The sequence below is a fragment of the Danio aesculapii genome, chromosome 6 (genome assembly GCF_903798145.1).
Source record: "Danio aesculapii chromosome 6, fDanAes4.1, whole genome shotgun sequence".
Taxonomy (NCBI): Eukaryota; Metazoa; Chordata; class Actinopteri; order Cypriniformes; family Danionidae; genus Danio; species Danio aesculapii.
Window position 1 is genome coordinate 57696949 of NC_079440.1, and position 26412 is coordinate 57723360.

General features: G+C 37.8%; 1 protein-coding gene across 3 annotated transcripts in view; it reads left to right on the forward strand.

Annotated features, from left to right (window-relative positions):
• The window catches only part of LOC130231161 (synaptotagmin-2), a 115955-nt gene that overhangs the window by 70006 nt on the left and 19537 nt on the right, over positions 1 to 26412 (forward strand). For 2 of the 3 annotated variants that reach the window (XM_056460602.1, XM_056460603.1), the window contains exons 2-4: positions 11346 to 11586; positions 17143 to 17303; positions 23263 to 23394. In XM_056460602.1, coding sequence (XP_056316577.1) covers positions 11373 to 11586; positions 17143 to 17303; positions 23263 to 23394 — 507 coding nt within the window. In that variant the 5' untranslated portion in view covers positions 11346 to 11372. The remainder of the gene's footprint in view (positions 1 to 11345; positions 11587 to 17142; positions 17304 to 23262; positions 23395 to 26412) is intronic. The other variant, XM_056460604.1, reaches the window with a different exon arrangement.

The following is a 26412-nucleotide window of genomic DNA, read 5'->3' on the forward strand; positions in this document are numbered from 1 at the left end:
CTAAAATCAAGGCATTGCAATTGCATAAATTAATATTAAAGTTTCAAAGAATATTCGGTGCATCCCTACCAGAAAATATTGTGATTATAATTTTAAGTTTATATCATTCAATCCCTAATCATAAGTTGTATGATCCTTTCTTTCTCTAAGCAGGCAAACACAACATTGCGCAGTTCCCAGCCGTGTTGATGTTTTTAAATGGATATAGTTGCTGTGCCGTGTTATTGTTAGGGTCATCGATTTTACCATAATCTGTCCATTTTCTGGATTTGCAGGAATGTCCGTCACAGATCTCACTGAAATGCCGTGAAGGTGTAGAAAGTGTGAGCTAGTCTCTGAGATGAAGATGATACTGTAAATATGACTGTAAACAGATGCTATGAGGGTTGCGTGAGGATATTCGGCTGTGCAGAGCAGCAGAGCAGCAGATGTGCAGATCTGTCTCCATTCATAACAAGAGATGTTTATGAAGCTCTCTGGTCATGTGAAGGTGTTTCTCTGGAGGACCCAATGCTAACAGGGTGTTTAAGGCAATTAAGACGTACATAAAATAACAGCATATCAGTGACAGGGCTCATAAAGATCACTGCTTGCACTTAGAGCTTTGCCTATAATTGGATTTGCCTTATGGAATATACGATTTCTAACGTTATTGATTTCCTCATGGATCTGTTCCTGGGGTTTTTACTCACAGACAGAAGCAAACACGCTCTCTCTGCGGTCTCTGATTTCTGGTTTTCAGGTCAGATGTGATTAAAAGATGAATGTATGTCTAAATGCAGTATGTCTCCACACACACACACACTCTTAAGGTCAAATTGACCGCATATCCCAGTTCTGTCCAGTTCAGGCGGATCACATCTCACATGAGAACGAGACTTAAAATGTCACTATCAATGTACATTCACATTCAACACAGGCTCATTGGGAAAATGTGCCCATGGCTACATTTTTGTGAACCGAGAAATACAACACAGTCTCATTCTGAAAACGTAGCCCTATATACATTTCTGGAGATCGCAAATTATGTAGCCAGAAGTATGTATGGCTGCATTTCATCTTTAAAGCGAATGCTACGGGGTGGTATGACACTTTTCGTGCTTACCAGCTGACCACTGACAGCTTTCCCGATGTTACCAGTTTGCCCAGTAACTCACCATGTACGTCAGCAGATTTGAGACGCAGAGGGGTGTTGACCATGATGATGGAGTTTGAGTCCAGCGAAGAACGGCTCCAAAAAAGTGGATAAGACAAAAACAGAAGCCAAAAAATAAAATAAACAAATATATAACAGGGTGAGAATGTGGTAAAATCTGATAACGTGGTAAAAATCAGGAGAGTGCTTTTCTTTTTCTGGATTGCTTTTGAAAACACTGTCAGTTGCGTTTAGGGAAGGAGGACTGTGGGTCAGTCGATCGGTCAAACAGCCAGTCATGTACTAAGTCAGTCGACAGCGGCCTCTAATGGATTTACGCAAGAACAGGAGGCACAAATGGCACTCGAGAGAGAAATTTAAGATCTGAACAAGCATACACAGTGGCCTCTGGTGGATTCGCGAAAACAAAAACTGCAGAAAAACGTACCTCCTGGGACATATTTGGCGCTCTCCAGAAATGTATATAGTGGTACATTTTCAGAATGAGCCTGGGTTGGAAAAATATGTGCTCACGGGTATATATGGCTGCATTTTGTGTGTAAAACGAATGCTATGGGGCGATACCACTGACTGCTTATCTCTGTATGGGTGCTGTTGAACTTGGGTCGTGGACTGGACTGGGGTTTGAGTCCAGCAAAGTCCTCCTTTGTTGCATATGTGTGTTCCCATATGTGGACAGTAAAAATTATATATTTTTTTATAAAACCCAATTTTGTCAAAATGAAAATTTACGATTTTAAATTACTAAATAAAATAAATCTACATAGTATTCTTCATAATATGTGCATGAAAGAGTTCAAATATATATTTGTGTCTCAATCAGAGCATGTAAACCATTTTAAATAATAAAATATAAATATATACATTTATAGTGTAAATTAGAAATTATTAAAATAGCACAATATTTTAAAATATATTAAAGATTTGAATCAATTAAAATACGTAATATTTAAAAAATATTTTCAATTAATTACTTTGGGCGACGTGGTGGCGCAGTAGGTGCTGTCGCCTCACAGCAAGAAGGTCACTGGTTCGAGCCTCGGCTGGGTCAGTTGGCATTTCTGTGTGGAGTTTGCATGTTCTCCAGTTTTGCAGGTTTCCTCCGGGTGCTCCGGTTTCCCCCACATGTCCAAAGACATGCAGTACAGGTGAATTGGGTAAGCTAAATTGTCCGTAGTGTATGTGTGTAGGGCAAAAATGTGAATCTCGATTTTTTTTTTTTTTTTTTTTTTTTTTTTTTTTTTTTTTTTTTGCTTAAAATCAAGATCACGATTTTCTCACGATTCTGTAAATGTAAAATAAAGGTTAATATGATTAGCCTATTATTATTGTTAATTCTCAAACATATGGTAAAACAACAATAATAATATCAGGCCTGTTTGTAGGTATACTGTTGCTTAAAATGCTAAATTTTGTATAGTCATTATGTGGACTTGAACAGACACATAATTCAATATGTCCTGTTTGTTAATTCACAGTAAAATGATGACATCAGAAAATAACTACTCATAATTATAAAGTTGAGTTATTATATTTAAGAAATGTGCTTGTCATCTGCCATTTTCAAAATTATTAGACCATTTGTTTTCTCTGGTAAAATTAGAATTTTGTCATTATCAGACTCCTTCATACATTATATTCAACATTATATATAGGCAAGAGTTGTTATACTGACACTAAACATTTATTTTCATGCACAACACTTTATGTTCGCTATGAAAGAAAAATATATCAAATGCTTGTCATAATCATAACTCTAAAATGCGATATGATCATTTAAATGATGTGCGCACAGGTTTCACTTTCACTTCCGAGTGCGGCTCATGGCTGCGGTCACTGTAAGAAAAAACACACACATGCAAATCAAATCTCCCGCACGGCCCTCAAACGATCGCTCTGTGCAACAAACTGAACGTTATTTACAACTTCATTACCTGTTATTAACCGCCTATGCAGGTTCTGTTCACTAAAGTAGGCGTCATGCGTGCACGCGCGCGTTCCCAGAAGTAAACAAACAGCTCGCGGTCAGCTCATGTGTGATTTCACGGCCACTAATACATCATTACATGAAGACATTTTTGGGTGAATTATACCTTATAAATACAGTATGCAACACTTTTAACGCCATTTGAAGGTGTCCATGTTGCTGTGAAGACTTGTGCGTTCGCCTTTACCCTTCTCTCCTGACCTTGAAAATATAATTGGCTGAATTGTAGAAAAGCTGAATTAAGATCGTGTGTAGGGTCGAATCGAGTTTGTGATCTTTTTTCGATTAATCGTGCAGCCCTATATGTGTGTGAATAAGTGTGGATGGATGTTTCCCAGTGATGGGTTGCGGCTGGAAGGGTGTCCGCTACGTAAAAACATGCTGGATAAGTTGGCGGTTCATTCCGCTGTGGTGACTCCAGATTAATAAAGGGACTAATCAGAAAAAAATTTATGAATAAATAAATAATTAAATATTTTTAAATATAGTTTTTAGATTTGATAGTTTTAAACACACAATATATATAATATGGGTCCCAAAATTAATTGTTTTTTCGATGCATCGTGATGCAGACATGAATGATTCGGTATCAGTTCTGTAATAGATTATAACTGGTTATTATGTACTGACGTAAGTCATCTCATTTGCGCTATGTTGTGGTAGAATACAATAGCAAGGGAGGTGAGCACGAGTAATTAAAGCACTCCAACCACTTAAAAAGCCTACAACTCTGCACAATTCACGGCTTGTGAGTTTGCTGGGACAGTCTTTCTCTCTCTCTGTGGACTCTTTGACCTGCTGGCCTGTTCGTGAGGTAATGTTTCCTCTCTTCTCTCAGCTGTTACATCGATAATTGTGGATTCAGACGCAAGCACGTTTGCAGATCAAGATTTCCCCACCGTGTCTATCGTGTATCAACTGTGATGGCTGTTTTTCAGCGTCTGCATCACTGCTCAGTGAACAGCGCTGACCGTTACAGCCAATCACAGACATTTCTGTTGAGCACGTGAACGAAATGACCAATCATAGGCGTTTAAGAAGTCGCTCAACAACTCTCAAGCAGAATTATTAACTTTTGTGTGTTTGCTCAATTGCTCATGTTGTCTTCTGTGCATGGACTCGAGTTTTGTTTGATACATTTAAAAAGAGTGCTTTCTATGAGCAGCTAAAATTAAAGGCACAGTTCATATATCTGACAGCTTGTATTCAAAGACCAAATTGTGTTCTTGTATTGTGAAGTTAAATAAAAAGCAAAGTTATCATCGTCAATGCACCGAGATACATATCGAATTGAACTGACTCATCAATGACATGATAATTGTAACCAAACCAAGCCATTTAAATTAACTTATAGAAAGTATTAAAGGTTATATATTAATGGGTAGTGATGCAACTTACATGTAACTAAGTGTGAGTGTGTCAGCTTGTCTACTAGAGTGGATCCCTATTGGTTTGATTCATTCCACCGCTGGTAGTTTTGCTTTGACACTTAAAACTTTACTCAAAATGTACTATTAGTTTCCTACTGGGAAAATGACCAGTCATCCTGGACTGCTGAAAACACACTTCAGTTGTGCTGGAGCCTCCTCAACACTGTCAGGGTGTGTGTGTGTATATATGTGTGTGAATGTAAAGGCCGCTTTCACCACATCGTCTCCTCTCGGGGAGCAGAGATGGTGCTGCGCTGTTGTCAGTCAATAATAGCATCTCCAGCTCAAATGTCAGCGGCTCGCAGCAGGTGAGTAGAGCAGCAGATAAATGTCCAGCTGCTCCACAAAATCAATGCCAGTCCTCAAACGCCGCTATCAGCACTGATTGAGCCTAAATGCTGCAGATTGGGTTTTGCATGTGTTGAGGCTGAAGATGGAGTCCTTCTGGAGATTTATCCGAGAAATGTGAATTTGCTAAATCAAAGCCATTGGATTCTTGCTGAGGAGAGGAGGGAGTGTAGATGATAGTCAATATCTGGCTTTGGTTAGATTAGTATTGATTAGTATTTATGGTTGGGTGGTGGGGAAAGAGCCGGTCGTATTATATTTTTCCTGAAAATCCTAAAAAGCAGAAGTCAATGACAGCAGCTATATATATATATATATATATATATATATATATATATATATATATATATATATATATATATTTAATGTATTTTAAACTTACACACTTTAGATCGATTATCTTGTGTGATACACTGCAATTTACAAACTAGATATGTTTGTTTACTTAAATAGTCTGGAATCATTTAGACACACAGTGAGTTTTTTTTAATTAGTTGATTAAATTAAATTATTTAATTAGCTGCTAATTAGTTGCCGCCTCACAGCAAGAAGGTCACTGTTCAAGTCCTGGCTGGGTCAGTTGGCATTTCTGTGTGGAGTTTGTATTTATATAATAATAATTATATATACTTATTCTGTAGACAATCAAAAAAATATATAGCTTAAAAGGGGCTAATAATTTTGACCTTAAAATGGTTTTTAAAAAATTAAAAACTGCTTTTATTCTAGCCGAAATAAAACAAATAAGACTTTCTCCAGAAGAAAAAATATTATCAGACATACTGTGAAAATGAATTTGTGAATTGGGTAAGCTAAATTGTCCATAGTGTGTGTGTGTGTGCGAATGAGTGTGTATGGGTTTCCCAGTGATGGGTTGCGGCTGGAAGGGCATCCGCTGCGTAAAACATATGCTGGATAAGTTGGTGGTTCATTCCGCTGTGGCGACCCCAGATTATTAAAAGGAATGAGCCGAAAAGAAAATGAATGAATATATATATATATAAATTTTAATTTCAAACTTTTGTTTAAATTTCTGGTCTGAAATTATTTTTTATTTTAATATATCTATGTATATTTTATATATATAATATAAATATTTTTTTTTCTTTTCTTTTTTATTTACATTATTGATAGTGAAGGCAGTAATATAATTAATATCAATTAGATTTATTCTTATAATAATTAATTATTATTAATAATATTATTGATATTTTAGTATTATTTTTATGATTAACTGTATTAATTTATTTTTTATTGTTTTTAATATAAAAAAAGCATTTTATCAAATTTTTTTATGTTAATTGTTGTTTTATGGATCTATCAGTATTATTTTATGTATCTATCTATTGCTTTTTTCCTGATTGTCATTCAGTATTTTTTTATCTGCTTTTCTTTTCTTTTTTAATTTTATCTTATTGACAGTGAGCACAGTAAAAGGCTTAGGTGAAGATATTTCAGCAGACAATAAAAGATTACTAAGATTATTAATTTGTGAATTAAATTAAATTTAATAATAATAATTACATTTAATTGTTTTTTTTTCTGTTTCTCTTTAAATAAACAAAAATAAGTTACCTGAAAAAATATGGATGCAATATTTTTTGATTGTTAGATATATCTATAAAATAAAACACATTTTCAACCTGGTTGTCATCCAGTTGTAACATACGGGTCAGGGCAATGAAGATGAAGATCCACATGCAGTTTAATAATCAAGAGTAGACAGGCAGGCAATGGTTAAACAAGTACAAACTGGAGCAGGAGGGTAATCTAAAGAACGTGATCAAAATAACAGGCAAATGGTCAGGACAGGTGGCATAGCAGCATAAACAATAACACAAAAAAGGTTAAAAAAAAACAAAACAAAACAGGAAGACAAGGAAAACACTTCGTAATACTAACAGTAAATAAGACTCAGCAAAGTTTGTGTGAATGTGTGGTGTATTTATAGTTCATTAAATCAGTGGGATTAAACAGCAGCTGTATGTGTGTCCAAATGACTGTCCGCGGTGGCTAAGTGATTGGTGCAAAGCATCCTGGTAGTTGTAGTTCATGTAGTGGCCAATGTGTAGTTCTCCAGCAATCTGCATAGGCTTAGATCACTGGTGATCGTGACACCAGAGTATTCACATGTGAATGTGTGGTGTATATATAGTTCATTAAATCAGTGGGATTAAACAGCAGCTGTATGTGTGTCCAAATAACTGTCCGCTGTGGCTAAGTGATTGGTGCAAAGCATCCTGGTAGTTGTAGTTCATGTAGTGGCCAATGTGTAGTTCTCCAGCAATCTGCATAGGCTTAGATCACTGGTGATCGTGACACCAGATTATTCACACGTTTTTATTTACCATTTCATGCACATATATCTCCATATATTTCAAAATAGTTTCCTAAACTTGCATCATCCTGCTGCTTCATTTCATTAGAAATAATAACTAGCACAACGTACAACCTGTCAACCAAGCAGCTCTCATTTACTAAACATTTTCATTCACAAGGTGCTATCAGAAGTTCCAGCAGATATTATTTGACATTTTAATGCTAAATCCTTCAGGGAAAGTCCAATACAAGAGACACTTTTCTCTCCCGTATCTGTTGCAATGCATATAAAAGAAGGCAATTTAAGTAATAAGGCTGGATCTGATGCTGTTTTATAACTACAGTGCTAAACTTACTGGATCCAGAACAAGAGGAAAGCACTGAGGCGTCCCAGGACAGACTGTCTCTGTTTTGTTCTGCAGTGCGCATGCAGTGTCTCTGCCGTTTATCTTCCAATGCAACCTTTAACGTCCCAACTCCTTCATTATTTAAATGCAAAGCCATCCATTTCATTATTAAAAGAGCCGTCCACCAAGCGTATTGGTTCCATGAGGTCTTAACCTTGTTTTATTTTCACTTGCTTCATGGTCATTTATTTGATAAGAAGCTTCTGGTTTGAAGTTCCTCATAATAATACGCATGCTGTGGAAATTGCATTTGAGTTTTCCTTAAAAGCTGCACCTTCCGACATCACAGACGGAGAGCTTTTCTTGTTCTTTCATCTTTAAGACTAAAAGCATTCCAGGCGTCTAGAAGTGTCTGCTCATTTATTTCTAAAGTGCTTTATAAAGTGCAGATTTCAAAGCATCTGCACAGGAATAAACAGGAAAATAACATGCAAAGTTGGGCTGCACGATAGTGGGAGAATATGCAATTTTGTTGAGCATGTGTTGTGATAACAATATTCCCCGTGATATGACATTTCTCTGAAGAAATGCTAGATTTATTAGCTATCATTTATTAATGTAATGATCAAACTCAAATAAAAAGGGAAAAGATTTTTTTCTGATCTCAATAAACTCAGCGATAACAAACAAACAACATCATTCATTCATTTTCCTTCGGCTTAGTTCCTTTTTTCTTCAGGGGTCACCACAGTGGAATGAACCGCCAACTTATCCAGCATATTTTTTTGCACAGCGGATGCCTTTCCAGCTGCAACCCAGTACTGGGAAACACCTAAACTCTCAGACATTCACACACATACACTAAGGACAATTTAGTTTATTCAATTCACCTATAGCGCATGTCTTTGGACTGTGGGGGAAACCCACGCCAACACGGGGAGAACATGCAAACTCCACACAGAAATGCTAACTGACCCAGCCGGGAAGAAATAATCCCAAAATGCTACTGACTGTGTAAAGCCACATAAAACAACACAAAAATACGATGAATATGCCGAGATCAGTGGCTAATCTGCCGGATTCAGCTGAGGTGAAGTGACGATGACCAGCGAGACCTAGCTGTCACTCAAGTGGCCACGCCCTTAATTATGCAAACTTAATATACCCTAATATAAAGGAAATGGATGAGTTATAAAAAAATTCACCCCCCTCACAGTTGTCATGAAGGGTAATAATAGCTATATGAACCAAAATCGTTCTTTTTGTAAACACCTTTTTTTCTGCTGTAAAGTTGGCCATTCTAACAGTGGGCTCAATTGCAATTTGCTCTATTATGGAGCCAGGACTAGCGGAATTTTGATGAATTGCAGTTTCAGTTACTTCCGTATTGGCTTCCCGAGGGAGAGCGGGAGGTTGCCGCTTGGGAAACACCCATGTAGCGCATGTCTTTGAATTGTGGGGGAAACCAGAGCACCCAAAAGAAACCCATGCCAACACAGGGACATGAAACTCCACACAGACATTCCAACTTACCCAGCCGGGACTCAAACCAGCGACATTCTTGCTGTGAGGTGACAGTGCTAACCACTGAGTTACCATGTTGGTGCAAACTTTTAAACTTTAAAACTATGAATGACTGAAAAAAATCTGCATATACTTTTATTCTTACTCTCTATTATAGGTCTTCTTTATTTTCTCAGCTTATTTTTAGCTCAAGGTTCACTTTATAGGCTGCTCTAGCCAATAGCAGAACAGCACCAACTGGGGAGGCGTGTTTAATAATATTAAGGCCTAGTCTGATTGGTTAAATTTGGATAAATAACCTAAGCATGCAAAACACAAATTCTTAGTGCATCAAATAATTCATTTTTATTTATTGTACTTCTCTGTTTCACAGATATTGTGTATACTATTATCACAATAATGATATTTTTTTCCATATGTTGTGCAGCCCGTATACAAACTACATTAAATATGATTAAATTGGTACATTTCCAGCTTAAATCTACTCACTGTTTGTTTGTTCAGTTTAATTCAGTGACATTGTAAAGTTACTAAATTAAAAAATATGTAAGCAGCTCCAAAGAAGAAAATCCCATAAATCAGCTCAGGTCAGTTCACTATTGAGTCAGTTGAATTGATTCAGTGTTATTTTAGCTCAGTTAAGTAACACTGTCAGTGTTGCATTTTAGCTGTAGGCAACTTTTAATATTAAGATTTAGTTTAATTAAGTTCAATGTTGATTCAGTTTGATTCAATGTTAATTCAATTCAGTTTAGCAATTCAGTCAAATTCAGTGTCTAGTTCAATTAATCCATAATCAGCTCTGAAAAGACAATATTATTAAGTATTCAACTCAGTTTGGTAGAGTGTTGAGTCATTTAATCTGATTCAGTGTTAGATTCATTCCATTCAATAACCATATCAGATTTGTAAAACTAGGCAGTTGTGGAACAAGATCAGTTCAGCTATAATTAATAAAAACATGTTAAATTCGGCTATAAACCGCTTTAAAGATGACAATAATGTCAGCATTCAGCTGATGATCAGTTTGATTTTATTTTATTTTATTTTATTTATTTATTTTCGAACAAAGTATCATACATAAAATATCATTAACAAAAGAATACATTTCAACATGGTCGAAAATGGAGTGGGATGAAGCACAAGCTTATTATTATTATTATTACTGAAGCAATTCAGTTTATGCTATAAAGCAGCCTTCTTTTGGCGAATTATTAAACATGTTCACAATATGCAGCTCTAAAGAAGACAATACCATTATTTCGCTCAGTGCAGTGAACCATTGATTCAGTTGAAGTGATTCATGGCTCATTCAATTCAGTTGAACAACAGTGTCAATGTTTTTACAACTGATTAAATATAAAACTAGATCAGTTCAGCTATATTTCATGAATTATAAAACTAGTTTACGTTAGCTATGATGTGCTTTAAAAGTAAGATATTTTTCAATTCAGTTCAGTGTTAATTCATTTCTGTTCATAAAGAGTATCAGTGTTGCCAGATCAGTGTTTCAGTTATTAAACAAATTAAATTCTGCAATTAGCAGCTCTACAGATTACAGATGTCATTGTTCATCATTCATCTTGATTTAGTCACTCACTGTTGATGCAGCTCACCCTATAATAGGGTATATGTACAGGGACTTTACATTTTCAGTCAGTCAGCCCAAGCCTTCCGGTGAACTGTTGCGCCATTACAAAATCGCCACGTTTGAGATCTGATTTCTTTAAAAATCAGTGATCTTCACAGCCTGATTGATATACGATATAAAGTGGGTCTCAGACCGGACAAGAAGCACTGCATTAAATTACATTGATCTGCACCATGTCTATAAAGCATGAACATTTATTTTAGCACAGTATTTCCATTGGAGTTTCGCCTGCTGCTCCTTTCATCTCATTTTACACTTGAAAAACTAAATGAATGCTGATGTCTATAAGTTTGTATTTTTCATTACATTACATTACAACATCGATGCTGTAAAAGAAACCTTATAAAATTGAAAATAGTCACATAAACCTTACAGGAGATAATCATTGGCTGAAAAACATTAGCTGTGCATAGCCCATTGTAGTTATTCAGTCAGCATTGTAGAATTCATTATCAGTTATCAGTTCACGTCATGCTATAAAGCAGCTCAGTTTAATTTATGTCTCCTTTTCATCGCTTGGCATCAAATCAATAAAATCCATGTGTGTGAAGCCATCTGATCTCCTCTTTTTTTACTCCTCCAGGGTCACTGATTGGTCAAGCCAGAGATCATGAAGTGGAACCTCTTCAAAAAGAAGCCTGAAGCCATGGTGGGTCCGGAGCCCACGGGCCCGGGGGGCACCCACCCATCCCACACCATGACCATGGCCCCTGCCGTCTCCACACCGGCGGACAACTCCACAGAGTCTGAGGGCACCGTCAACAAAAACGACGTCTTCGAAGAGATCAAAAGCAAGTTCCTCAACGAGATCGATAAAATCCCATGTAAGTCCTGCACAGATGCTTTACAGTCATGAGCAGTTCCAGCGTTATGGATGTGACATCTGCAGGGCTGACTCTTTATAGCAGTGGTCCCCAACATTTTTAGATGGCGGACCGGTCAACGCTTGACAATTTTACCACGGACCGGTGGGCGGTGGTTCGTAGATTGCTAGGAGACTATCAATCATTTTCTCAGAGGATGACAAAACATTGCTGTCACTCTGATACAAGTTTTACTTATGAAGAAAATTATAAAGCGCTGCAGTGTTTGGGTGTTCTGAGTTTGTCTGAGATATTTAGTCTTACCGAAACTAATATTCCATACAAGCTGAAGCTGATTGATCAGTTCTGGTCACGTAAATTGCAGTGTGCTTGTGGCATTCATTCAACTGGTTGTGTCTAGAAGCAGCACATCTCCATTGGAAATAACGAACTTGCGTGAACACTAGATAAGATGCGATTTGCGAATGGCCCCTAAATGGCTGCCATCATTTGTGATCTCCAGCAGATGATCTTCTTCTTCCACACACATGCTGGATTCACCTGATTTGTTGACAAATGGGCTGCGGACAGGGCTTGACGTTAACTTTTTTGATCACCAGCCACTGTGGCTTGTAGTTTTCCAACGTTACTAGCCACCCGGCATTTTCACTAGCCACAATTTCGTTGTTAAGAAAATATATTTTATATGCATAAATTTGACTTTGGCACGCTAAAATTACTTGATTTAAATTGTGTGTTATGTCCACATGCCTCCTTATTCATTTCACTTTTTTGTGTGCTGTGACCTGTATGTGTTGGGGTTTCATAGTGTCGGATTGCAATTCGTTTTATTTCACAAGACTTTTTAGGACTCAGCACTAAGGTTTTAACAATTTTCTCTCTAGAAACACCAAACTAATTATTTCCTTGCCAAAAATGTTAAATAATGTGTCGAAACAAGCTAAATATAGCTGTATACATGCCCTTTTAATTTAACAAAAATGTTCTTAAAAAAACAACTGGCATAAAAAAAATTATTCATTTATTCATTTATTTTCATGTATCTAAAACTATACACAGTAGTCTGTCCTGGCTGAAGGTCCCAGATCACCAGTTAACTACACATAAATGTAGAGTTAATCTCCTATTAAAGCAATGTTATTGTAAAGGGCGATAATTAAACCATATTAATAAAACTTTCTGTAAGCAAAAGAAAGCATGTGAAAAACATGATGAAACATAATGAAAGCATGATCACATGCACAGAGTTAACAAAGTTAAGCATATCAATTATCTGTTCAAAGAAAAGTTAAAGTGAAAGCGGCAACCACTGCTGCTTACAAAAAATCTCAAGCTCTTGAAAGCAGCAGGACTGTGGGTGCACGAGCACCTCCTTTTTCCAGTCTATTTAAAAGAAAATCAATTGCACCAGTTGCGTTTTCAGGCACGGGACAATGGAGCTTTTAAGCACTTGTGTGCATCACAGCAGCTGTGCGAACGACCCAAAAGCCTTCGTCAGTGAGTGAGGATCGCCTGTCTCACTGTGCACCTAATCATCCGCTCATTCGGTGTTCACCTGCTTTCTTATGCTCGCCAGAACACTTATCAGGCGTGCTGTTTCTCGATTCTAAGAGCACATTTGTGCACATATTGACAAACGGTCATAAACTAATCTTCTAATCTTCAGTGACGAGGCAGCTCTGGCAATTTAAAAATTATTTTCAACCAGCCAAAGTGGCTAGTGGGAGTGTCTGTCTAACCCGCCACAGTTGAAATCTACCCGCATTTGGCGGGTTAGCGGGTGTTAATGTCAAGCCCTGGTTGCGGATCTATTCCTTGGCAGTTCATGAGTCCTTCACTGAGCCTTTTCCCCTTAGCAAGGAAACTCTCTAAAGACGTCTGTTTCTTACTCATTTTGCTGCTTGTGGGTTAAATTTGGGCGCTCAAGTGACAGAGATGTAAGCGAGAGAATACGGTCATTTTTCATAATAAAATTTTTTTTAAATAAAAGATCGTTCAGACTCAGATAATAAATAAAACTGAAATAATTCATGATTTCTTGTGCACCGCGGTACTAGTTGATCCACGGACCAGTATCAGTTCACGACCCGGTGGTTGAGGACCACTGCTCTATAGAACACAAATGATTGATTTTATTTTATTTAGCATTTTTGCATTTATGAGGAAAACACTTTGTTATGGATGTGACATCTCTCCATTATGGATGTGACAGATGTGAAATCGGCACTTGTGTGACTTTGGTAAATTAGATATAATTGTTTAAAAACATTGACAAAAACATTTTTGAGTATTTTAACAGTAGTGTAAAATACAATCCTGCAAAAAAATAAATAAAAAGGGTTTCGCTATTTTAGTGAAACTTTTTCATAAGAAGGTTTACATTTGCATGGAATTTCTCTCTTGCTAAATCAAGAACATCAATCATCATTTTGCTGGAGATGCAAATACTAAATTGTCCATCCCGTAAAGGGTCATGAAACCCTCCTATTTCAGTTTGAAGCCGTGGTCACACTTGACTTTTCTTCCCATAGACTTCTATTCATACGCACGCGAATGCGTCAGACCGGAAACGCAGGGTCATGCGTTGAGTTTCGCAGGATGCTGCGGTGCAAAGTTCAGGCTTGGTGAACTCTGACCTGCGAAATCGCATCACTTGACTGCGTGAGATCAATCGAGGATCAAAACATGACCTCTCTGGACAGACATTAAAACATGGAGCAATCGCTCGCTTTATTAATGTCTAATCATCGTGTTTAATCCCGCCCCTTTTCGCAGCGCTGCACAACAGAATTTCGCACACACACAGCCCAGTGTGACCGTAGCTTTAGTCTACCTTAGGCGGGCGTGGCCGGCAGAACAGGGGAAAAAAGAGGGCAGAGTTCGAAATTAACTTTTTTGCTTGGTTGCACAGATGCTCCTAACTTTAAAAATTTTGGCTCACAGGCCAAAATTTAAGTACACCCACCTACAAGTTGTATATTAATAGATTTATTGCATTTGAAAGCAACACTAATCAAAATTAAGAAACCAAAATAATCTGCATGTGCCTCTACACGTACTGCTGGACGTGAATGAGATGAACTAAGTTAGCGATAATAACTTTGCCGTCCTCACGATCCAGGATCGTTTCGTTCTTCAAAACTGATGTGAGAGTTCTGGTAGCTCAAACCTGCTCGGGGCCAGGCTCATTTCATATAAACAGGATTAGATCGACTCATTTCAAGCAAAGAAAATACTGAAAGTATGTACCGAATGCTGCTATGTTCTTACAGTAGTAACCTATAGATTATATACACTTGGTAAAATAGTAAAAAAAAAAAGTGTAAATATACTCATTTATAATAATGAATATTATTTAATATTATATAATTAATAATATTTATGTTTATATACATATAAGTTTAAAAATATAAATAAAACTTATGCAATCTGGGGGGTTCTCCCCTGTTGCAGACACCTTTACCAATATCAAAATGCTTTTTTGATCCAAAATTAATTTAAATTCCTTACGCCGATTAATATATTAAAATAGGCCTAGACTATACTATAGTAAAGAAAATCCGATCTAAATGTAAAACTGAATAAATTTCTAAACACTCTTGACACAAAGTGTAATGCCTGCAGCCCACAACAAATGTGGAAAGTTATTGCGAATCATATTTAACAAACCAATTACTACAAATCGTATATAATTTTGCTCACATGGATAATTGAATATTAATCAGATGATGTCATTACAGTGCTGTGCCCTCAGCCAATCATTGCAGTGCTGATCATGATTTCGGGAATTGATAGATTCAGTTCAGCGATCTCAGATCAGGTCATCCAGACATCTTAATCTGATTCGTAAACTTGTTTGAAAAACCAAATTCGCCAGAGATCAGTTATCCAGGATCTGTCAAATCATCTTAAATCATTGAAGCGAGGTACGAAGAACAGACCCCAGACCTTTACATTTTCGTGGCTCTAGCTCCCTGTCATATAAACTGAGTGATTGACAGCTGATATTAACCAATCCAATTGCGTTCTGTTCTAGAGCAGTGGGCCAGCAAGAAGAGCTTGAAGGCAGGGCAGGGTGGGCATTGCGGGATTCGTTTACTGCAGCAAATTGATTGTCAACTGTTTTAAAACTATTCCTGAGCGCTGCGTTTGGCATTGTTTGGTGCAAAGATGCATGCTGCGTGAATGTCTCCTAATTATGCGAATGCAGTGAACATTTTGCAGTGAAAACAAGTCGCACGGCAATAATTTTATGCACTCACACAAATGCTCCCAAATATATTTTTAGGTCGCATAGATAAAATTTTGAGCACATATACGACCAAAACGGTCACAATTTCGAGCCCTGGAGGGGCACGAACAACTGTCAGTAATTGGCTCACCAACTCAGACTAAATATAAATCGACACATGAGATGATGCACGATTTTATAATTTACGAGGTTAAAATGCAAAGAAATTATAATGATAATGATTTCAAACCCGGAAGATGAAATTTGCTGACAAAAGCTCAAAATTAACCAGTTTTCCCAACACTTAAAGCTAGCAGGTGCTAACGTGTTCTTAATTGATGCTCAATGCACACAAACCTGTTAAAAATACTCCAGGGTTTCCTTGAACCCTCAAAGATGCTACCAAACCCGACTGCTTTTTAAATCAGTGACATTAAAGTAATCTGTTTTCAGCTTGAAGTCAGCATACAATTACAGTTAGCTCTGTTTAAAGGGGTCATAAACTGATAAACCAAAATACCCTTAATTTTTTGATATGTAAGAAGTCATATCACTTTAAAAACATCCTGTAAATTTCAGAACTCAGAACTGTGTGGTTCCTCTGAAATCAGCTTATATTGAAGGCAGTTTTCCAAAACAACAGGTTCTGGAATCTTTTATTCAATGACATAATAGGGTGGATAAGCTCCGCCTCCACAGAAGATTAATGCCTATGTTTACTGTACTGCATGTTTAGCCCTGTTAATATGCAAAACTGTTAGCCAATCAGAGCAGTGGGTGGTTACTTCTAAGTCTACAATCATCCACGCCCCATTTTTAAACAGAGAGTTCTGATGAGGGACTCAAAAACAATACAAAAATGAGTCGAAGTAGTCGACAATTTTAAATTATGATGTTTTTAATCTAAAAATCATGATGACATTATAAGTTTAGCTCAGAGAACAGTCCAGATATTGGGAATATTACACCTTACCAGTTTATTTCTGTACTAAAAACTAAAGTACCATATTTATTACAATATAACAGTTCACTATATATATTACTACATTATGTTGTAGCATTTAATTCAGTATAATACACTTTACTAGTATGGCTCAGAATTGGTGTTTCATTCTGCTGTTTCATTCTGTGTATGGGTCAGAAGAACTATAATTTACTATAGTATTTTGTAATGTGGGCAGCTTTAATTTTGCAATTGAAAGCATGTTTATATTTGTAATACTTCATCAAATTGAGCTATGCTATTTGGTTGTTCACCATCAAGATGTAACACTGCCTATCATTTAAATAAATATGTCTGATTTTGTTCCTATGATGCTTTGCAGTGCCTCCATGGGCGCTCATCGCCATCGCTGTAGTGGCCGCCCTCCTCGTCCTCACCTGCTGCTTCTGTATCATCAAGAAATGCTGCTGTAAGAAGAAGAAGAACAAGAAAGGCAAAAAGGGAAAGGACGGCTTCAACATGAAGAACATGCAGGGCGGAGATGTATGTAACAGGGCATCCATCATGACAGCGTTTAATAATGTAGCGGATGCACACTTCTGTTTAATTGTAAAGTTAAAACCATGTGATATGTACTTCTGTGTTAACTGGGCACATCAGCTCAAATTAGTGTTGCTTCGTTAAGAAATGCTATCAGACCACTTTAGTGTGGGTTGATCTAATGAAGGAGAGTCTGTTATGTGATTAGCTTCATGGTTTGCTTTATTGTGTTTGTCAGTAATTGTGAGTGTTTTGTTTTCTTTGAAGAGAAATGACGCACTAGATGTTTCAAAACAAGAGTGTGTCGCCCATGTGATTATGATCATACAGTGAAACAGAAGCTTTAAAGGTCATTCTACAAAATAAGTGTATATATTAAGTTATATATAGTGAAGGGGTTAAAGGGCACCTATTTTACCCCTTTTACAAGATGTAAGATAATCCTTTGGTGTCTCCAGAATGTGTCTGTAAAGTTTCAGCTCAAAATATCTATTAGATAATTTATTATAGCCTCCAGAATCTGCCCATTTTGGTGTCTGAATTTTGTAGCCTGTGGCTTTAAATACAAATGAGCTGCTTCTCCCCGCCCACCGTTCCCACATGCGTGTCTGCTTCTCATCATGTGCTACTTCAGATAAACAGCCGTCAGTGATAGAGACGGACACAGATGAAGCTGAAATACAGCTCATTAATCAAAAATACCAAGTTTATTTGATGTATTTGTGGTGGAGTTTATTCAAGCCTTTCTCAAATGATAAGTCACACACAAATGCTGTTTGCAGTACACACACACTCATACATATATGCACGTTTACTGACACCAGTGCGGCCGTGGTGATTATAGCGGTTAAGAATTACATAGTGATTTTATTACAAACATGCTCTGTTTTAAATTTATAAAACGTATAAAAATCACAGAGAGTTGAAAAAAATTAGCAAAAAAATGTTCTGTGATTATGTGTATACGTGTTATTATAGAAACATGGCACCTGTCAATCAATTCAGTGGGCGGGGAAAACTGCACTCCTATATCACGTTGTGGTGGGCCTCAAAATCACTAGGATTTGGATCCTATTTTAATGTCAGGATTTTTTTAAAAAGAGACTTGTTGGGTTTATATCACTCCAATATGACTGTGGACACACTATACCTACACAGTGTTCTGTCCAAACAGCTTACAAAAGTTGACTTTCATCATAGGTGCCCTTTAATCAAATTTTATATTATTTTTATACAACCTACATTTTCTCTAAAACATAACCAGTAATTCTGTACGATAACAGTTGCAACTTGTATTTTAAAGCAGCTCCAAGTCAAATTATTAAGGATTTACAGAGTCATTTATTAGGATAATGAATTAATTTGTTGTTTATTAGTGCTTCTGAACAAAACAGTTGAGTGAATGATTCAATTCAATTCACTTTTATTTGTATAGCGCTTTTATAATGTAGCTTTTGTAATGTAATAATTTAATTGTGTCAAAGCGATTATAGTAAACTGAAACAGTGTAGTCCAGTTTTCAATGTTGAAGTTCAGTTCAGTTTAGCTCAGTTCAGTGTGATTTAATAATCACTACTGAGAGTTCAAACACTGAAGAGCAAATCCATCAATGCGCAGCTCTACAGATCCCGAACCATGCAACCTAGTGGTGACAGCGGCGAGGAAAAAACTTCACCAATTGGCGAAAGTGAAGAATTAAAAAACCTTGAGAGAAACCAGACTCAGTTGGGCAGGACCATTTCTCCACTGGCCAAACGTCTTCTGCAGAGCTGCAGTCTAGGCGCTGGAGGCAGCAAGCTGGACCTCCCTGCAGCGTCACAGGAATCAGTCTCATGCTCTCCACACCTCCATGACCACCACAGTAGCTGCTCAGGATACGGCCTGGTCCAGGATTATGGAAACCTTAGGATCATCTCGTCGTTGGTCTTGGATCAAATCAGTGACTCTGCATAGTCTGAGGGCCTCGGGAAGAGTATCCCCAGGTGGAAATGGAGAATAAAGAGAATAATTAGCTTAGCTGCTGTTCATAGTGTATATAAACAAGATGCAGAAACCTGTGTGAAAACCCGCTAAGTGGTGCACTGAGTGTATGCTTTACTGAACAGGTCTTTAATCTAGTTTTGAATTGGGAGAGTGTGTCTGAAACGTAAACGCTCACCTTAGGTAATTCTTTGTCGATAAATTCTTCATAATATTGATTTATAGCATGGCTTTTAAAACTTTTGTATGCCAAACCTATGCATTCCATACAGATTTCACAAGCATCGCAGTGTGTCATTTCTCAGACTGGTGCTCTTGGTGTTGTTCACTGTCTTGACTGTGTTTCGTTCTGTTTTTTGGTGTGTCGTGAGTTCAACCTCTCCCTCTCTCTCTGCTCTCCTTCCTCCTGCTATGTGTCTAATGCGCCGCATTTCTTGACGCTCATGGCGTCGGCGCTACGGTAGGTGGACAGATGAACGGCACAGCTGTTTGGCAAGCACCGCGTGGGTGGGATTGGATGGAATGGCTGTTGTAACTTCCTTGTTTTAAGCCTTTTGTACCTGCTGCTTGATGACAATACAATTAAAAACAAAGGAAAGTTACAATGCAAATGGAAACCCCACTTAAGTGGACTAAAAAATAACCATAATGCAATAACAAAGAGGCATAAATGTGTAGGAGGTGTGAATGGAATAACTAATTAACTCACTAATCCTGTTTAGAGTTAGTAAGAGAAGACCCACAAGACTCACACTGAATGCATGTGTTAAAGGGCACGGCTGTTTAATTGCACTAAAAGCAGTAAGGCGTAAATGTAAAACATCATGTCTGCTTGTCATGAGCTGTTTGCAGTTTTATGATCATATAATCAGTTGAATTTACTGTAACGAAAAAGTAGTAATTCATTTTTTAATACATGGAAAATTACCAATTTGTTTTACATTCTAGTACATTTTCTGCTGTGCCCTTTAATTTGTTGATATATGGATATGGTTAGGAACTGACTTGAGAGTGGCAATTTTCTTTGGTGGCACATTACAAAAATTCTTTATTTTCTTGTTATCATTGAAGATTTAGAATTTAAGAAATAACTTTGAGCCTCGAATTGTAATGTTCTCATAATATATTGCATTATATTACACATATAAGTATGCATCATTACATAAAGTGACCTCAAAAACTATTTGGACACTTCAACCACACTTGGAAATATTTGAATGTAATTTCATTAGATAGCAAAATATCATACCACCCAGCAGACACACAATGTCATAAGACGTTAATATTCGGTTAGATTTAGGTCACCAGCATCTAAGGACAACATTATTTTGACATCCAATAAAGATGACGTTGATATTTTTATTTTTTATTTTAGTTTGTGTTAGAAAGTGGCCAAAATTCAACGTTGAGCCAACATCTTAAACCAACTTCATATTGATGTCAAATACTGACATTTATTCCTCAGCTTTGGCAACCAAACTCCAACGTCTGATAGACGTCATATTGGTAAGGTCCACGCAAGCCACGTCAAGCTGTAATATCATTAGACTATGATATTTTGTTGTTTTTAGGTGGCTTTAAAAAGTAACCAAAATGCAATGTCTGTCCGATGTTGGACATTGACGTCTGCCTGATGTTGGGTTCTGACGTCAACCTGATTTTCATTTCCAAACAAAATGCAACGTCCAACGTCGTTGGCGCACAACATCAATCTGATGTTATGTCTTTTGCCTGCTGGGCAAGTTGCATTTGAGACATATGGATGAGGCTTGATTTGATATATTATGCTGAAATTTAATTTCTTAAAAAATTAAACACATTCAGTGTATAGTATTTTCTTAACGTGAGAGGTTGTTAACCCTTTATAGGGCACTCATTGAAATACTTATTGAAATTTCCCATATCATTAGGGATTATTACAAGACATTTTATGACCTAAAATAATATGAAAACAAAAAACTCAATGAAGTTACCAGATATGGTTATTCGCCTGATAAAGGGTTAATACGGGTACTCATGATAGTAATAATGTCTATGAATTAGGGCTGCACAATATGTAGTTTCAGCATCAATATCGAATGTGCGCATCTATGCAATGTTGAGTCTGGATTATATTTGACCAGGACCCACAGAACACATGTGATTTGTAGAGTTTGCATGTGTTTTGAAGGCCTGTGACTGATCATTTTAAGAGAGTTTAGAACATTTGAGCACAAAAAAATATGTTTGAAGGTGTAACAAAGATTTACTTTATATAATTATTTATACAGAATTGATACGATTTATGCAACAAAAAGGTTTTTCTTACTTAGAATTTTTGTCTTGTTTCTAGTCCAAATATCTTAATTTTTAAAGCAAAAACAAGATTATTTTACCTACCACACTGGCAGATCATTTAGATTATTTTAAAGAAAATAGCTATTAATTTCTTCTTAGTAGGGTGGAAACAAAACAATATTATTACCTGATCTAAGAACTTTTAGATATTTGGACTAGAAACAGGACGAAGCAAAGGAAGAAAAGCACTTAACATTGTGATTATTCCATTTTTATACCTGAATACTGTTCGACTCACCAGAAAATCGCCAAATAGAGCTACTTAAACCATCTTTTCATATCACAATATTTATCGCGGAAAAATAAATACGATTTTTCAGTATCGTGCAGCCCTACTCTGAATGTTAATGCTATTACCACTAAATCACTTTCAGACATTTCAAAGTGTGGCTTGGTTGCCAAATATTTTTGGGCCACTGTATAGTGCCGAAAATGTGACCTGTTTGAGGAATGTAAAAAATGTATTCTGCACATTATAGTTTTTTTTTGGATGATGTTCAAAAACACAAAAGAACGGCATATCAGCATTTCATATGCCCAGAATAGCACAAAGGAGCCTGTTCTTCTTTAAATATTTGCTGTCATCTCTTGTTCCCTGGAGCATCACTGATGAATAGTTCATTTTATCATGCAGATGAGGAGAAAATGCTTGCATGACTCTTTATGCATATCAATAAAATCTCCTCTAGTGTTTTTCTATTGCTGCCAAAAAGCTCATTTAAATATACACTCACCGGCCACTTTATTAGGTACCTTACTAGTACCGGATTGGACCCCCGTTTGCCCTCAGAACTGCCCTAAACATTTGTGGCGTAGATTCAACAAGGCACTGGAAATATGCAGATAAATATATAAATAACTGCAGATTGCAGAACCAAACTGCACATCCATGATGCGAATCTCCCGTTCCACCACATCCCAAAGGTGCTCTATTGGATTGAGCTCTGGTGCCTGTGGAGGCCATTTGAGTACATAACGAGTGGTTATTTGAGTTACTGTTGCCTTTCTATCAACTGGAACCAGTCTGGCCATTCTCTTCTGACCTCTGGCATCAACAAGGCATTTGCGCCCACAGAACTGCCACTCACTGGATATTTTCTCTTTTTCAGATTTTTCCCTAGAGATGGTTGTGCGTGAAAAGCAGTTTCTGAAATACTCAGACCAGCCCGTCTGACACCAACAGCCATGCCACGTTCAAAGTCACTTAAATCACCTTTCTTCCTCATTTTGATGCTCGGTTTGAACTGCAGCAGGTCATCTTGACCATGTCTACATGCCTAAATGCATTGAGTTGCTGCCATGTGATTGACTGATTAGAAATGTGTGTAAACGAGCAGTTGGACAGGTGTACCTAATAAAGTGGCCGATGGGTGGTTATACAAAATATAATTGTATTAAAAAACTGTTTTACAGCAAAAGTGTTACCAATAAAAATTGCGAACTCGAGTCATTTTCAACATCCAGCCCTGAATGACAGCATTACTCCAAGTCTGATTTGACAGATTAAAATAGAAAAGCATCTCTCCAACCTGTACTGTCTGCAACTGACCGGGCCCTGAGCTTGTGGCATGCTTATAGACAGGAACCACATATACTCATATTCCAGATGTCAACGTGATTAAAATTTTTAACATTTGCCCCGCAGAAACAACAGGATGATGACGATGAAGAAGGAGAAACCGGTTTGACAGAGGAGGAGAAAGAGGAAGAGGAGAAAGAAGTGGAGAAACTGGGAAAGCTTCAATATTCTTTGGATTATGACTTTCAGGATAACAAGGTAAAGCTGGTGGATTTAAGGCACTGCAGGGAACATTTTATAATAAAGTTAAATTAGCTGACGATAAGTATAAATATTATTACTTGAGTCTGATTGGTCGATCAAGACATTCCCAAATACAGTATGTTGTTCTCAGATAAACCCATTAGATTTTTTTTAAATAATCTTTTAAACTTTAGTTATTTTTTCGTCATTTTTAAGATAAAGATATTTAATCAAGGGTGACACAGTGGCTCAGCTGTTAGCACTTTGGCCTCACAGCAAGAAAGTCGCTGGTTCAAGTCTCAGCTTGTCCAGTTGGCAGTTCTGTGTGGAGTTTGCATGTTCTTCCCATGTTGGTGTGGGTTTCCTCCAGGTGCTCCTGTTTCCCCCACAGTCCAAACACATCCGCTATAGGTGAATTGGGTAAGCTAAAATGGCTGTAGTGTGTGTGTGAATGAGTGTGTATGGGTGTTTCCCAGTGATGGATTGCAGCTGTAAGGGCATCCGCTGTGTAAAACATATGCTGGATAAGTTCCTGGTTCATTCCACTGTGGTGACCCCTGAAATAGAGACTAAGCCGAAGGAAAATGAATGAAAGAATAAATTTAATTTGATCAGCTTCATATTTTGCGGTAAATGATTTTTATATTTGTTTATCATTTGTTTATTCATATTTTTTCAACTTATCAAATTAGGTAATATTTAATAAATTAGAGTCAAATAAAATGTAAAAGTCCCTTTTTTGCTAAATATTTTTAGAAGAAAGCCTTTATTTTTATTTTTTATTGTTAATTGTTAATAAAGTTAGTCATTGTGTCTCATATTAAAATATATTATGATGTTGACATTTTGATATGTCGATATTATGATAATTATATAATATAGTATAATATAATATAATATAATATAATATAATATAATGTAGTATAATATAATTGTAATATCTCAGCACTTTATCACGTCCTCCAACCCACCAGGGGGCGCAGATATTGCCCTATTCTCCCCCACATTAGATGGCGGTAGTGACTCTTGTTCCTCCAAACTCCCCTGTAATCAGCCTAATCACCACCACCTGATCTTTGCCCTATATAAGATCACTTCATATCCTGCTCTGTGTTCAGTCCTGAACTCTACCTCTTGCTGCCTCGTCCAGAGTCCAGTTAAGCTATTCTCAAGTCTGTCTGTCTGTCTGTTTGCTTGCTATAGCCCTGTTTGATTGTTCTGAGACCCTCGTGTCTATTTTATTTTGTATGTATTTTAGGAAGCTCGGCTTTCCTATTTTTGTTGTACTTTTTCAACCCTGGCTGTAGAGAGATACATTGTCTCTCCTTTTTGTAAAGTTTTCTTCAGTAAAGACTGTATTTTTTTTGGAACTCATATGTTGTGGACTAACTTTGTTTCTCCTCTGCTCCTGGGCCACCAGTTGCTGACTTAGCTCATGTAGTTAGAACTACTGCTAACCACACCGTAGACCTGGGTTCGATCCCCACTCAGATCATTACAGCAGGACTGAACCATGGAAACCCGCCCAGCAGAGGAGGCTGCACCAGTCTCAAATGTGGATCGCATTCTTGCTGCACTTTCCGAACAAGCCACCGCTATTCAGCAGCATGATCAAACATTATCGGAAATCCTTTGCCTCTTGAATCCCCACTCTCAGACCACAATGGCCCAGGTTGTTACTCCACAGTCAGTCCCCTTGTCAACACCTGAGCCCAAGTTGCCCCCTCCCCAGCGCTTTGATGGCAGTTTCGAGAACTGCAGGGGATTCATTACTCAGTGCACTCTGATCTTTCAACTACAACCCAGTTGTTTTCCAACTGACCGCAGTAAGGTGGCATATATAATCACACTCCTCACAGGCAAGGCCCTGGATTGGGCCTCAGCATTGTGGGATAAGAAGTCCCCTGTAACCACCAATCTCCAGCTCTTCCTAGCAGAGATGAAGAGAGTGTTCCTCCATTCAGCGGACAGTGGAGAGGCAGGACGACGTCTCCTAAGACTATCTCAGGGTTCCCGCAGTGCTGCTGAGTTTGCCATTGAGTTCCGTACTCTGGCCACCGAGAGTGGGTGGGGCGAATCTGCACTTAGAGCAATCTTCCACAATGCATTGTCCTCCAGGCTTAAGGATGAACTGGCATTCAGAGACTCCCCATCAGACCTTGAGTCCCTCATTGGTTTAGCCATTCGGGTGGACAACCGCCTTAAGGAGCGGCAGACCGAGAAAGAGCAGGACACAGTCATGAACCATCATGACAATACTGTTTATCCCACACTGGATCCTGAGGAACCCATGCAACTAGGGGCTACAAGGATCTCCTTTTCTGAAAGAACCCGACGAATGAAGGAGAGGTGCTGCATTTATTGTGGGAAGCCGGGTCATTTCCGGGCAACGTGCCCAGAGTTGTCGGGAAAAGTCAGATCTCGTTCCGGTGTAGGGGCCCCGGGGCGAGAGTAGGTGTAATTCCCTGTCCCATTTTCTCTGGTTTGACCCTCCAGGCAGTCATTTCCCTCAGACAACCCCACCAGGTGGAGATCTTCATTGACTCTGGTGCAGCAGGAAACTTTATGGACCTCAAGTGTGCTCAAGATCTTTCCTTTGATCTCCTACCCCTGCAAAACCCCCTTAAAGTCTCAGCAGTAGACGGCAATCCGCTAGGCTTAGGCCACATCCACCAATGCACCACAGCACTCCAAGTGAGAATTGGAGATCATCAAGAAAACCTTCAGTTTCACATCATTCATTCCCCCAAGATCCCCATAATCCTGGGACATCCATGGTTAGTTACCCATAACCCACTTATTGATTGGTCTAAAGGAGTTATAGTAAGTTGGGGATGTAATGGTGCCGGTTTGAACACCATGTCGGGCCAGTCAACCAAGGGTTCCACCCTCTGCCATTATCCTCTTCCCCTTGTGACTCAACCAGAAACCCCCAGGCACACTGAGGCCATCCCCTTGGACATCATGACTATTCCCAAGCCACAGATTGTTCCCAAGTTATTCAATTCTCCCCCCAAGTTATCCCGAGTCCCC